The sequence below is a fragment of the Podospora anserina genome, chromosome 3, assembly GCF_000226545.1.
Source record: "Podospora anserina S mat+ genomic DNA chromosome 3, supercontig 1".
NCBI lineage: Eukaryota > Fungi > Ascomycota > Sordariomycetes > Sordariales > Podosporaceae > Podospora > Podospora anserina.
In genome coordinates this window covers 584038-598637 of record NW_001914832.1, presented here as the reverse complement: position 1 = coordinate 598637, position 14600 = coordinate 584038, and the positions used below count along the sequence as shown (strand labels likewise).

Sequence of the window (14600 nt, the reverse complement as noted above, 5' to 3'; positions counted from 1 at the left end):
GCTTTCCACATTTTTTACCTTTCCCTGAGCCCAACAATTTTTTAACCGGTCCCCAAAATTGCTTTGCAAAATTCAAAATCCCCCTCCACAGCCGGGATATCCACCGCCTTCCTGAACGCCTCCCCCAAGGCCGTATACGCAAACGTGAATCCGCTGTCAACCTTGCCATTCACCCCCTTGACCACCTCGTCCGGCACCCTCAGCAGAGACCTGTACTTCCCGCCTTCCTTCGCCAGCACAGAAGCGCACAACTTTGCCGAGTCAGTGCTCGCTATGCAGTCCCATGCCACCGTCAGATCGTCGCCAGCCCATGCTTTCAAGTCTGACGCTAGGGTCGGAGAGCGGTAGTCATATGCAGAAACGCTGCCGTTGCCGACGAGCGACCGGACTCGGGAGAAGTTGTGCGGGGAGCAAGTCGTGGCGATGGTGTATCCAGATAAAGCGGCGAACTGGATGCCGAGGAGGCCGGTGGCCGTGCTGCCGCCGTAGATCAAGATTTTTCTTCTGGGGTCCGGGTCCGGGCCCGGGACAGGGGAAGCTGGTGAAGGGAGAGGGAGTGAGAGGGCTTGGTACAGGCCTTGGCCCTGGTGATGGCGTCAATTGTCCATACCCACGTGATTGTGAGAAGAAAAAAAAGGGGGGGGGGCTGAAGGAACAATACATACAGCAGTTGTTATCCCAATTCCCAACGTGGCTGCTTCGTAGTCTTTGAGGTTACCAGGCACCTTGATCTGAACATCCCCTTTCACCACGATGTATTCTGCAAACGTCCCGTCCTCTGGCTGAACGGCGTTGGATCCGTGGGCCGGGCCGCAGATGAGGTCTCCCTTCTTGAAGGCCTTGGTCACTTTGGGCCCAACTTGCTCGACGATGCCGGCGTAGTCGCAGCCTACACGGGTGCCGATAACGGTTGGCTGATTAGGTCCGAGGTTGATCCCGTAGACGTGCTTCCAATCTGTGGGATTCAACGCCACGGCTGTCGTCCGGACGAGTATGTAGTCGTCTCGAAGCGTAGGGAGGGGGACCGACTTGATCTCGGCCTTGCCTATGGAGGCAATGATAACAGCCCTCGTTTCGCTAGGAAGAGTCATTCTGGCAATTGTGTGCTCAGAAAAGGAGTTTCAATGATGATTGTAGCAAAAGGCAAGAGGGGGGTGGGCTAACAAGCAATTGATATCAACCAGGGGATATGAACATGTTGCATCTTTGCAACCTCATGTCCATCGGTCGTCATCCCGCCAGTGAAAGACCTCCTATTATGCAGACATCATCTCATCATCCTTCCTCTCGCCCGAGTGCTCATCCCACCTTCAACCCGAGATACCACCGTGCCACAGCGTATTCCAACTTTGCCATATGGCCTTGTCTGCGCCCCCCCTCCGAGAGCGGGCCAGCAACCGGCAGCGGGATACCACTTTACATCCATGTATGACGCTATCCGGCAATGCAGTTTGTTGGGAAAGAGGTGTGATGCGCAGGGCGAAGACAAAAAGTAGCTCAGGCTGTATACGATACCCGCTTCGATACACCCATCGTCTCTGGATCTGACGGGGCATGATCTGATGTCCGTATCTTGGCAGGGGTGGGAGGATCGATTCACTGTCGTTATTTTCCACATCGATTTGTGTTAAAGGTCGATCAGGACACCTACAAGGTCTTTCTACGGCTCTCGCTGGTCGATCCGGCCCCATGAACCAACTGAACTGATTATACGTGCCGTCCCACACTATTTTCGTCGCCCAGAGATGTGTGTGATTCAGTCTCTGACGCTGATAGATATTTACAATCTCTGGAGATCAAGATCAAAGATGTCTAGTGGAAGCCAATAAAACATAGTAGATTGGTATCTGTAAGCAACCAAATCGCATCAGATGCGTGCGATCTCGCCCGATATAATTTCAAGAATCGAATCCAAAAACACCAACATGTTTCCTTTTCGAAATTCCCTCGCCATAACAAACCAGCCCACCGCCGTATCCTGGGCTAAAATCCCCAAATAAGGCCAATACTTGAAAAAAATAAAATTAAAAAAAATCATCATCAAGTCATCCAAAAAACGATGCCCTGTGTAAAAGTTGCGGCCATAATCGGATATCTCCAGCGAAATATAAGACAGGGGGACTGTCTCCCATCTATGTGGCCCCCCCCCCCCCAAGTAATGATATGCTGTTCAAAAAAAAGGGTCAAGTAAAAGAAACCCCCTTCAATCAAATCGACGCGCTACGCAAAGACCATCCACGAATTCATCTTTTGTGTTGTGTTTTGGAAGCAACAGCCTGATCATCAGCGTCCTCCATAGTCGCTTGCGTACCCTATCTCCCCAAAGTTCTCCTGCATCCCTCCGGGCCCAAACCCTGTACCAGGCCCGCTGACGTAGCCGCCATCAGCTTCGTCGTCATAGTCGCTGGCATCGTAGCTGCTTCTTCCACTGATATCGTCCTCTATGCCGCCTCCGCCGCCCATGTCTGACCAATTCATCTGTGCCAAAGCTGGGTATTGCGCCAAGAGTGCCTGAGGTAGCGCATAGTTGCCGTTGGGGTCCATAGGGTACGCACCCGCGTTCGGGTCCATGCCGGGAGGCATCATCATACCAGGAGCCTGCATGACCATGCCCTGCACCGCAGCTTGTTGCATGCGCTGTTCGTTCCACTGCCGTTGTCGCTCGTTTATTTCCTCGTCGAGAAGTGGTTTGATGCATATCCGCCCAGCTTCTGAGCGGAAATGTCTGCCGAGCGCATCCGCACGGGCAAACCGTCTACCGCAACCCCATTGACTGCCGCTCTTGAGGTCTCCTTTGCAGACAAACTTCTTCTCCCCCGAATGCAGTCCTTCGTGTCGTTTGCGGTCATGCTGTCGAGCAAAAGCTTTTCCACAGACGGTACATACAAACGGACGCTCGTCAGTATGAGTGCGGAGATGTGACCGCAGATTGTAAGCACGAGTAAAGCGTTTTGGACAGAGTGTGCATTGGAAGGTTGCTGGGTGTTTTTGGACACGCTTTGAGCCACCGGCACCCTCGCCAGCCACGCCGCCGTTGTATTCTGGGTCCGCCAGCCGAAGGGCAATGACATTGTTGGGCACCGACGAGGTAGATTGGCGCCGTCTGTTAGGGGATGCCCCAGACCGGTCAAGTGGAGAGAGTGAGCGGGAAATATCGGAGCGACCATCCGAAGCAGAGTTGGGAGACAAACTCCCAGTGGCGGAAGGGCTACGATGGGAACCAAGAAGCGCTCCGCTCGTGTTGTACGGATCTGTTACCGCACGAGGTCGAGCCAATCTTCGTCCTGAGCAAGGAACAGGCTCATGTTAGTATTTTGACATTTCGGATTTTCTTTGAAAAAAAAATGAAAAAAAAAGACATACCTCTTTCCGGCGGTGTAAGAGAGTCGACATCGAGGCTCTTGGGCTGATCAAACCCGTTTCTAACGGCTGTCGGCGCAAAATCGATATTAATGGAAGGAGGTGCTGGCATTTGGTTGGGGGTTATATTCTCCGTCTCCTGTGGCAGCGAGGGAAAGGCCTCCTGTGAACTCTGCAGATATGGCGAAGGGTGACCATAATTGCCCTGTGATTGGAGCATGAAGTTGTTCTGGTTCACATCAGGCAGCTGTTGAGGCAGAATACGTGGAGAAATGGCTGGGCTATGTGATGGACTCCTGGCTCCGGGGTGATTTGGGCTGTGAGCTCCGTGGTCCGAGATGCTAAAGCTTCCAATGCCATGTAGCTCCTGATAAAGACCGGCATCTTGAGGGCGCACCATCGGTGAATGGCCATCATGCTGCTCGAAACTATCGGAACTGACGAGGAGGGGAGAAGGCGCGGCGGAGGAGACATCGGAGAACTCGGAGGGGGAGCGTCTATGCCCCTGAAATTGAGCACGGGTCCAGTCTACCTGGCCCGGAAGAAGCGCCGCCTCGGGCCCGAGTGACACATTCCTAGAATGCCTCCCGGGAGGAGGAAACTGATGCTGGTTGAAGGACGGAGAGTGCTGGGCAGAGCCAGGCTGTTGAGGATCGGGGTTGAGAAGGTGAGGAGGGGTCTGGTTGTGGTTTGACTGTGCCATCATGTTGGCGTTTGCGCTGTTGAGCTGCTGCTGGCTGTCGCCAACAAACAGCGGGGCGTCGTACTGAGATTCGCCGGGGGTCGGCGGAAAGATGGTGAAGTCAGCGTCGCCAAAGCTCGGGGCCAGGAGCGTCTGAGGCTGGGGGTAAGTGCTCGGGGCGGAGGTGCCAAAGGAGGAGTTCTCGGGCTTGAGGGGGTCCGTGAAGCTCTGGTTGAGGTCAAAGGTAGGGACGTTGGAGGGGTCAGACAAGCCCGGCTGGGAGAAGGGCTGGGGCGAGGGCTGGTGGTTGTTCAAGAAGCTGTTGGAGTTTGCGTTGTAAGCCGAGTAGTCGGGCTGGGCGGTAGGAAACTGCTGGTCGACGAGGCCAAGACCGAGACCGATAGAAGAGACGACGGCATCATTCGGATTGGGAAAGCGGGCGGGCGAAGGAGAGTGATCTCTTATTATATTGGGAGGCTGCTGGTGGTGGTGGCCCCCGCCAGTAGATGCGGCCGAGAGCGATCGCCCGCGGGCCTGGGGAAGCTGTTGGTCCATGAATTCGCTGATTCGCTGTCGGACCGCTAGAGAGTCAATGGTGTTGTACGTGGTGTTTCTGTCTTTAGAACGCGCGACGAGGCAGTTTGGGAGTCAGCCTTCCAGGCACCGTGGCAGTGCTTTGGAGAGCGAGGCTGTGCTGGGTGCTTAGGTAGGTATGCAGCAACGTGCAGCGACGATGGAACGAGTAAAAGGTGCTTCGCTGGCAGGTCCAACCCCACCTTCTGGATGTGTTTCGGTCGTTTGATGGACGAGCGAGAGGGCAGGAGGAGAGGGGAACCCACGCGACGACGTTTCGTAGCCGCCGAGCCTGTTCTTCTTCTCCCGCTTTTTGAACCGCTTCCCGGGTGAGATGCGGGCGTCGGGTGCGTTGTGCTTGTTGGATGGAGGCGGGCAAGGAGGGGCCCACGGGGGATGACCGGGGGGCAGAGCGAATGGTGGGGTCGAGTCAACCTGTGCCGGCCAATTGTGGTTGAGTGGGATCTTTGTGTGAGCTATTAGCTGGGGTTTTCCTACACTCTGTCTGAACTCTGTCTGATAGCAGGCGCCCTGCACCTGTGGGTGATCTGTGGGTGAGGAGAGAAAGCTTCATGAGCAGACAAAGTATGTGCTGCGCTGCACTCAAGCGCTTTCCTCGACAGGCCCGGGACGCACTGGGCCGTTTTTTAGGTCGATAGATTGGAGTATCATGGGGGAAATAGGGGTGCTCCTTACCTGGCCCAACGAACCACAAGGCTGGCGCCTGTCGAACTGAAAGTTAATGTTATGCGCCTGCTTTGACCCTGTGAGCGCAGGGAGACTGGATCCTATTTCGGTATGAAAATACTGGTGTAAGTGCACTGGCCAAGGGATGCCAAGTCGTGAACATATTCGGGCGTCAGGGCCCTGAGCATGTGCGGGTTTTGAGGCCCAACGACAGGGCAATGTTACGGACAGATTAAGCGGGGAACTCGGGGATGGGTCACTGTGACTGCGGTGAAGAAAACGGAGGTGCCCCGAGAGTGGATATTCTCAGACCGGACATGGAGTGTGGCCGGGCACATATCACGAGTCTTGTAAGGGGGACCCCTTCAACTGGTGGGGGGGCAAGATCGTATCTCCTCACAATCATGGTCCTCTACCGCCATCTGTACTTTTACAAAGCGCCAAATGGGGTCAGTAAATCAGAAGAGTTCCTTTACGCTTTATTTATACGGGCCGGAAATCACAGGTCTGGATTCGGATGATCATTCAAGGAGGTGTTGAAACGGGTGCCCCAGCTCCCCCGCTTCATCCAATCCGATGATATATATGCCCGTGCTTGAATGTTGACATCGCACTGTACCTCCCCCGTTATGGCATCCCCAAATTGTTGTCTTGTAGAGGGGTAAAGACAGTGTGGACACCGTGCCCCATTGATAAGAACCGCGCAGTAGTGATGTGACTTGTGTCAGTGGATGGTCCCCTTCGCTTTCCTACGAATTAACAGCCTGGGATCTCTTCCCACTTGCTCGTCCTCGCAGTTCGTCCCGACGAAGCAACAGCCAAGCGTCATGGCGGCGAAATGTGATTCGAGTCTTGACAAGTTCCATTTGTTCCATCGGATTATTCCATGTGAGGCACAGCGGCACTTGACAAGATAAGCTATTCGCCCATCTATCCATTCACAGCCCATCGGATTTGGAGCCTGTTGGTCCCGGCAATGGTCCTCAGCCCTATCATGGATAATACCATAAGCCCAACTCAGTAGCGGCGGCGGTAACATCAGCTCTTCTTCTGAACTTGGGTCCAAAAGAAATGGAGGCACATGACTGATATCATGGCCAGAATGTGCTATTTGTCGCTTGCTTTTCATGCACATTCAGCCCTGTCAATACCATAACCACCTGTGTTTGTTACGCTTTAATCGGGCACTGATCAGGATCGAATGATGCATTAATCACAAACGATCTATGCGAGGCACGGGTGGTAATAGGCAGGCCCTGAAACTCGAGACCCAAATGAGTTAGATTATTACCTGCAACTTGTCGCCTCAGCTCAACACCTGCAACCTGCGCTGATCTGGCAGACTCTTGGTGAAGGAGGCTATGCTTTGGCATCTTCCGAGAGATTGTGACCAAACCCTAAGGTCTTAAAGGCCATGTTGAAAGGCCTCTCGACTATCCTTAAAAGCCTCTCGACTATCCTCAAAGGCTTCTCGGCAAATTCTAAAGGCCTATTATGTGGTATTTGAAGTATGTCAACTATCCTGTAAGCCCTTGATTTCATGTCGCAGTCCCTACTTTCTGAGTGTGTGAATCAAATGTGTAATGTCTGCCAATGGTGGCTGAGGTGTTCGGCGCTACACGTACTGATACGTCGAAGGAGCTCCCCTACCCGCACAGATCACTAGATACAGAAAGCAGTGCATTATGCAGTATCTATACCTCGTCTGGTTACTTTTATTTTGTTTACCCGAATGCGCCAAAAGCCTTGTAATGAGAGGAGGTGCTGGTATCCTGTCTAAGCCATGATAACGCCGCCAAACCTCTACCATGCCCACCAAGATGCCTATAATAGAGCCCAAATATGACCAAATACGTAGAATTGATGCAGTTTCCTGTCGAACAGACGTCCTCGCCCTGGTTATTTTAAACCATAATTTTTCAACCAATGACCTCGCTCCGCTCAAACCCAGTCGGCTTGAGCGCCGGGTTGGGTCGTTGATGGTCAGCATCGCACTTGTAGTCGCTGACGAAAGGATTGGGATCCTCCTTGTGGTTGAGGTTGCTCAAGGTGTGGTTCACACCGCGGTGAACTGCCTCATCGGCACGAATGTAAAGGATCAGATCCCTCATGGTCCGTTTTCCCTCGGGCATCTTCCAGTACGTGACAGCAAGATCGGGAATCTGGAAGTTCGGATCAGACCACTTGGGAAGATCGCCTTGTTCAATCTCCCGGATACATCGAGTATAGGTGTGGACCGCTTCCTCCTCGAGGTAGCCAACGAAACGGTGTGTAATTCGTGGCGAGATCAAGTAGCTCAGGAACATGGCGTTGAAGAAGACACCCTGCGCCCCGAGAATCATCGTCTTCATGAACCAGCCTGGCTCGCACATCTTCATAAAGGTGAGAAGATGCATTCTTTCATTGTATGACTCCTCGAGCAAGGTTTCGATCCAGCCATTGTCCCGTTTGAGGCGTCTGAGGCTCTCAAGGTGCCGTAGCATACCTGCCACCATTCCAGGGACGCCGGCAATGGATTCGAGAAAAATGAACCGAACAAGCTGGCCTGGTTAGGATATCTTCTGGAGCCGGGAGGATGGGTTTTGCCATAGGTGTGGTTACTTACCCATTGAGCTTCTGTCAGCGGCTTCTGTGCCGCCACAGCAGTGGTTGGGTTTGACTTGTCGACTTGCTGTTCGGGCTTTATGCCGGTGGCGATGTCTGTTCCCCATCTGGATATATGATTTAGGGCATGCTCCTCCGAACAAAGACTTCGGATATTCCAAGTATATAACTTTGACTTACCGACACAGACGGACCAGCTTCCACGCAAGCCAATCACTGAGTGATCCGGGTTTTCGGTGCTGAGGCACCACTGCCAACATTTCCTCTTCGGTATAACCATGGTGAGGCCATGCTGGCGGTGTCTTCCGTATATAGGCCGTCTCCTTCACCGGGAAGAAATCCTTCAGATGAGCAGCCCTTGTTGATGAAAAGCTGCGGGTGTGTTGGGAGGAGGACTGAGATACAGCTGAGCTGAGTCGAAGGGAAACCGGATAACCAAGCCCCGTCAGATAAGCTGGGCGAGAGGAGACGACAATCCCAGTGATCCGTGCCGTTTGCTGTGGGGAGCAGAGGCATATGCGGTTGCTAGTTTTGGAAGATATCATTGTGGTGTGGGTAGGAATATATCAAGGTTTCCAAGGGAATCTGTGTTCATTGAAGAAGGCTGATTAGGAGACGCCTTCATCCTTGAAGTGGCTATTCTACTGGTTTATATGGCCCCCAGAAACCTCGACAAAGAATACCAACCCCGAGTATTACTCAAACAAATCGTAGGAATCTCACATGGGATACCGATACGAGCTTCAACACACTCCGGGTTCGTCCGGTGACTCCCATCCTCCTGTGCCCTTCTCTCAACAGAAGCGGTAATTCTCCGTGGAAACAGTACCGCCAGCCTCGGGGGTGGCATTTCCTGAGACGGCAGCGGAACAAGATCCAACTGGACGACAAACACCAGGCCCGACAGGACAAGGAGTTGCCCATCTTTGACCACGAAAATATGTTGGGAGAGCTCGTAAGGCTGTGCTGGCCAGTCAGCTGGACGCAGGTATTTTTCGGCGTGGTCGGGATCTCTCGGGTCAGCTTTGCCCTGTCATTGTTTCTCCTCCGGCGTGAGATTGCTATCTCAGAAGAAATAGAAGTAGCCGACCCGGTGACTCAGCACCTTAGAAGCCGCAGAATAATCTAGTTACTGAGCATCATGCGGTTGTTTGGAACCATTGGAGATCGTGATATCTGGCCCATGGAAGAAGTCATTCTACACCGTGACGTCAACTTTGATAACCGAAAGACGATATGATTGAAAGCCATGCAGCAAACCCAAACCTGCCGCCCGGCTTCCCCCTGCTCCCACGTGCTGTCATATGCTCTTTGGACTTCAACACTGAACTTCCGCGATGACCCGTGAATGGAATCGACTTAGTCAACCGATTCTCTTGCCAAGCCATGACTCGTCCCGACTGAACCAGGTGAGGCTGTTTGCAAGGATACCTGTCATGGTCTGGCAATTTGCAGGACATTCACCCAGATGAGCAGGGACAATGCTAAGTGGGAGCCATTGTGAGACATTAGGTCCCAGTGCCGTTCAAAGAGGTGGCAGCCGGATGCGAGTGGATGGATGTTGATGGAAGCTTGAAGCCGCTGTATCCATATGGACCTTAGAAGGTAAATATCAAATAGTGGGGGGCCGCTGTTTGGGAGCAAACCTGGACGCTGTGAAACTTGGGGGGCATCGCTGGAGTGCGCACAACCTGGAACCTAAATTGGTAGCCCTCCACCACGAACGGCAACACCATCTTTTTTTCCCCCCTTTTCTGCTGCCCAACCTTGCTGCTGGAAACCTGATCCACCGCAACAACCTTTTGCGCAGGTCGTCCAGAAGAAGCACATAAACCGTTCCACTTCTTAGAAATCCTTCCCTCACGCTAGATTTTACCAGACATCGCTCTTTTGCAGTACAGCAAACAACAACACCATCAACATGCCTGGACCAAACAAGCGGTGGGGTAAGTGAGCAAGCATTTTTTTCCCGCAAAATCACCCCGCGATCGATGCGCGAAAAGCCACGTCTGAGTTACCCCTCCATGGTGATACACGACCCCGCGGCAAGGATCGAGCAAGGGTTCAGATTTGTTCAATTCGCATCGCGACAGACGACACTGTCCGCAGCCATGATTTCGCAACCCATATCCTCATAGTAGCCGCAAGCTGACCCTGCTTATTGTTTTATAGACGATGAAGAGGAGGAGTCTAGCTCCGGCACCGAGGCCCCAACCACCGCTGCCCCCGTCGGCCGCCGCAAGTTCGACGATGAGGAGGCCGAGGACAGCGATGTCCTGGACTCCTGGGACGCCGCCGAGGACTCCGAGGTAGAGCGCGAGAAGGCAAAGAAGGCTGCCGAAGCCAAGGCCAAGGCCGAAGCCGAAGCCGCTGCCAACAAGAAGAGCAAGGCCCAGCGCATCGCCGAGCGCCAGGCCGAGCGCGCCCGCCAGCTCGCGGAGGAATCCGAGAGCGACGGCGAAACCGAGGCCCAGAAGCGTGAGCGTCTCCGTCGCACCGAGAAGGAAGCCGATCTTGCCCACGCCCAGGATCTCTTTGGCGCCATCGGCATCAGCAGCGGCCGCAAGGCCAACGCCTCCGCCAGCGTTGTCCAGCTCCCCGGAAGCGACCCCAACAACACCATCGATCTCTCGACCCTGCCAATCTTCAACCCACTCACCAAGGGCCAGTTCGAGACCCTCCGCAACGCGACAGCCCCTCTCCTCGCCTCCAACGCCAAGAAGGCCCACTTCGTCAACTTTGCCCAGGAGTACTTCAAGCAGATCATCAAGGACTGCAAGTCTGACGAGATCAAGAAGGTCGCCAGCGCCCTGACAGCCCTCAGCAACGAGAAGCTGAAGGAGGAGAAGGCGGCCGAGAAGGGCGGCAAGAAGACCAAGGCTGCCAAGACCAAGACCTCTCTGGCGGGTGTGTCCCGTGGCGGTGGTGTTGCTCAAGATACCGCTACCTACGATGATGATGAGGCCTTTGGAGAGTAAGTCCTCAACATTTTTTGCCGTGGTAATGCACAGACGCTGGCTAACACAATTACTCTCCAGTGATGACTTTATGTGAAAGCTCCCCCGAATGATTCAGCAGCCTGCCGCTTCAATTCCGCCATCGTCACAGACTTTGACATTCAATGCCAGGCGAGAGATTGGGCTTTGGGACACAAGAAGCTCAAATGGGGTTACCTGGCAGATGGAAAACCTGCGCACTGGAGAAGCCGGGCCAGAACATGATGGGAGATGCTGCCGACCCCTATCCACCGCGTCAAGGCCGGGGAGAGCTTGGCATGTACAGTACAACAAAATTTGGAATGGGCCTGGGAGTGTAGCTCGGGAGGGAATTTGTCATTCAGCCAGCGGCTAGTTCAGTACGAGAGAGCGGCGGTATCGGAGGCGTTTGGGTGGTTATCCAGACAGCCAGAACGACCATAGATCAGCGGAGCAATGGGGAAATATAAAGATAGCTCAAAATCTGTGAAGCAAGAGGTGGTATGGCAGGCTTCGTGGTTGAATTTACCGCATCATCGTAGACAATTTGGCTTTTATTAACAGAGCTCATGTTTGTTGATAGGTTTTTCACGATACCCTCGAGTTGTCCTAGGGCCGACACACGTGCATGTTGCCCCTTTTCTTCTCCAGAGTATCCTTACTAAATGTATTCAAACCTATCGTTGATGCCAGTGATAAGACGGGGCACACTACAATGCTGCTGAACCTTATTTATTCCGCTCCCTCTGTCATGTATTTGATACAGCTCGAGGGTTAGCAACTGTTTCCCCTCGACTCCACCAGTCATTTCGCATCGTGACATGATGACGGACGTGAAAACCAAGTCCCCAAAAGAGTAAACCACAGCGCCCCGAGTGAGTCTGATCGCTATAGAAGAAAAACAGCCAAAACCCTCCTCCAGTTATCCCAAACCCACCCGCCAATATGCCCTGAAACGTAATGATGCAGTCCCACCAGCCAGTGTATTTAAAAGTCCGTACCATCCCGCCGGAATCCAACCCCCTTTTGTTTTAGTGATACACATCTCATGCCTGGGTGGAATCACCATCGGGCAGAGAAAAAGAGAAGATATTAATCGTTAAATAGGTATCGTTCATAGGCTACATGTAATCGCCCGCCACGCCAGCAAGCAGAGCATGAACAACAAGACTGACAGTCCACAGTCCAACCCGTTTGAACCGGCGAACTCGGCTCTGCTGGTCCTCGACATTGTACGCAAACGCAGAGTAGACCTCTGCGCTCGTGTCATCCATCAGACCACAGTCCCAGACCGTCCAGGAACCATCGAAGTCGGTTACGCGCTTCACGATGCGGCAGTTTACGGGAATATATGTGCGCTTGGCGTTGATGTAGGCAACAATCGGGCGCACTAGAGCTTGGTTGACATAGCTAATGTGCGGATTATTGAAGAGAGGAACGGCGGCGCGCACATTGTTAAGATGGATGCGCAAGTCCATGACCAGATACCCGGGAACCTCTTCTTGTGAGGGGGGCGGGTGGTGGTGAGAGGATGCCGGAAGGGGAGCGGATGGGTTCTCTCCAGACAGCAGATTCTCGTCATGACGTACCGAGTAAGGCCTTGAGTTGTTGATGATGTTTTGTTCTCGTTCTCGGCGACGGGTGCCATTGGTGTCCAATATCTGTAGGTACCGGTTACTCGTGACGGCTTCTTCCATTTTGTCATAGAACTCGGCCACAACTTTGCCAATCCCTTCTGCGGGATCAGCTGGAAACATGACATCGGCTACGATGTCGACATTTCCTTCATAAATCCACCCAAACGGACCTTCCACTCCGCGGTTCAGGTGATCGATCTTGAGACCGTCAATGCGTAAACGAGAGAATTTCTTCCACGCAGATGATGCGCCAAACACGTCCTGCCTCCGGTCCTCTGCGGCGGCGGCTGAAACACCGTGTATCTGTCGAGGGTGGATAGTGAACAGGGAACCGTCAAATGCACCCGACATGTGCGAGGCGGAGAGGAAGTCGTAAAAGAGCCACTGTTTTCGAAGCTGAGGGAGCTCGCACGAGAATATCGAAACGGAAAAGGGCCGGAATCCGCCGGGCTGATGTACCGTAACGAGAAGATCTTCCATTTTGAAATAATCAAGCTCGAAGTCGCCGGGGTTATGTTCGTGTCTGAAAGTCAGAGGGTCAACTTCCTCATCGCCCCAGACAACCGAGGTCCTGTCGATTACACCTCGAACACCCTTGACCTCTACATCCCTGAGCAGCCCTTTCCCGTTCCACCATTTTAGAAACGATAAGGTGACGTTGACGGTATCAATGGTCACGTCGAATTGCGTATAGTTGCCATCATCTGCCTCTTCCTCCAGTGCCGTTTGTCTTGCGGCTGCCGCCTCAGCTGCAGCATTGGAGGAACCCTTCTTGACAGTCGACTTGCCGTGCTGGCCTGGCCTCCGAGAAACGAACACATTCCGGAAGGTGATGACGCCATCCTTCCATCTCGGGACAATAGCCGACTCGAAAACAACCGTAAGTCCTGCAGACTGAGTAAGGTAGTCGCCAATCCATTTCGCGAGCGTTTCTGAACATGCCTATCAGTATCGTGTCTTGCAAAGCAGAAATATACGGAAAGAGCCTACCCTGAGCAAAGACGGTATTGATAAACAGAATGATAAGGGAGAAGAAGGTAGTAGTCCCAACCAAGATCCAGACAAGATGCCCGAACAAGAACCAAGACACAAAAGCTCCCCATTCATCTGCATTCCATGGCCGCATACTCCTGATGGAAAACCATTTGAACCGCACTCTTAGTCGTTGAAGAAACCCATTCGTCGCTGCAAGAAGCTCCTCTTTCGTCGGTCTATGCGGCATCTTTGGAAGGTGCAAATATTTGGACATGGAATCCGCGATACTTTCGGCTTCACTGAGCTCAGATTCGGGTGTTTTTGGAGGGCCATTTTGTGGTTTCTCAACCTCAGTCCTTGGTGTTGGTTGACCAGTGACATTGTTCCTATCGCCGTCTCGGTTGGTGCTGGAGCTCTTGCCCCTCCTCCCGATGATGCTCACTTCGCCCCGGTCATTGCGGGGTTGGCGACTCTGTTTCCATATCTGCCGCGCCAAATAGCTCAGCTGGGCCTTTTGGCTTGTGTTGCGAGCGCACGTCGTCACCACTGCGTTTGTTGAAGATGGACTTGGTGATAATCCCAGGAGGAGCAAACACCCGGAGGTGCAGCTCTTTCTGGGGGGAGGTCGGGCTGCTCTTGAAGAATAAGCCCTCGAGAAGCTCTTCGCTGGGTGGATCAATGGCGAAGTGTGACTCGGATTTGCGGGGTGGAAGGGCTGGCAGAGTTGGCCAAACGGCGTGCGGGTTGGCTTCGGCGGGCGTTGTGGTAGCCTCGCTGCGAAAATGGTGACGGAATCTCGGATCGAGCCCCAAAGATGACGGCCCAGTTGGGTCGTTGCGGCGCTAGATGTCATTGTTGAAAGGCATGCTGAGACACAGGCGGGGGGGGGGCAGCAGGAGCTCGACGGGGCCAGCAGAGCTCAAGTCATGGCCAAAGAGGGCCTTGTCGACTCTTTAAACAAGGGGGGAAAGGGCGAGGAGGAGTTGCAATTGTGCCGGAGCGCCGGCCACTTTTTTTCTGGAGTTGAAGTCAAAAAGTGAAGAAATGCAGCGGGAACCTTGGAACGCGGCCGCGCTTGAAAGCCTTGTCAGTGAATGACGCTAAGCT

General features: G+C 53.4%; 5 protein-coding genes across 5 annotated transcripts; 1 reads left to right on the top strand and 4 right to left on the bottom strand.

Annotated features, from left to right (window-relative positions):
* Positions 1–41: 41 nt before the first annotated feature.
* On the bottom strand, positions 42–1091 carry PODANS_3_1730 (uncharacterized protein; the record flags this gene model as incomplete). The annotated part of the gene is made up of 2 exons (XM_001903408.1): positions 42–584; positions 666–1091. The coding sequence occupies 2 exons, from the start codon at positions 1089–1091 to the stop codon at positions 42–44; spliced, it is 969 nt and encodes a 322-aa protein (XP_001903443.1).
* A 1192-nt stretch (positions 1092–2283) lies between these two features.
* Positions 2284–4597, bottom strand: PODANS_3_1720 (uncharacterized protein; the record flags this gene model as incomplete). The annotated part of the gene is made up of 2 exons (XM_001903407.1): positions 2284–3284; positions 3364–4597. 2 exons carry the CDS (start codon positions 4595–4597, stop codon positions 2284–2286), a joined length of 2235 nt encoding a protein of 744 aa, XP_001903442.1.
* A 2624-nt stretch (positions 4598–7221) lies between these two features.
* On the bottom strand, positions 7222–8451 carry PODANS_3_1710 (uncharacterized protein; the record flags this gene model as incomplete). The annotated part of the gene is made up of 3 exons (XM_001903406.1): positions 7222–7842; positions 7908–8013; positions 8087–8451. The coding sequence occupies 3 exons, from the start codon at positions 8449–8451 to the stop codon at positions 7222–7224; spliced, it is 1092 nt and encodes a 363-aa protein (XP_001903441.1).
* Positions 8452–9827: 1376 nt separating this feature from the next.
* Positions 9828–10960, top strand: PODANS_3_1700 (uncharacterized protein; the record flags this gene model as incomplete). Its single annotated transcript, XM_001903405.1, has 3 exons — positions 9828–9852; positions 10079–10880; positions 10945–10960. The coding sequence occupies 3 exons, from the start codon at positions 9828–9830 to the stop codon at positions 10958–10960; spliced, it is 843 nt and encodes a 280-aa protein (XP_001903440.1).
* A 1042-nt stretch (positions 10961–12002) lies between these two features.
* PODANS_3_1690 (uncharacterized protein) lies at positions 12003–14346 on the bottom strand (the record flags this gene model as incomplete). The annotated part of the gene is made up of 2 exons (XM_001903404.1): positions 12003–13450; positions 13509–14346. 2 exons carry the CDS (start codon positions 14344–14346, stop codon positions 12003–12005), a joined length of 2286 nt encoding a protein of 761 aa, XP_001903439.1.
* Between the last annotated feature and the right edge of the window lie 254 nt (positions 14347–14600).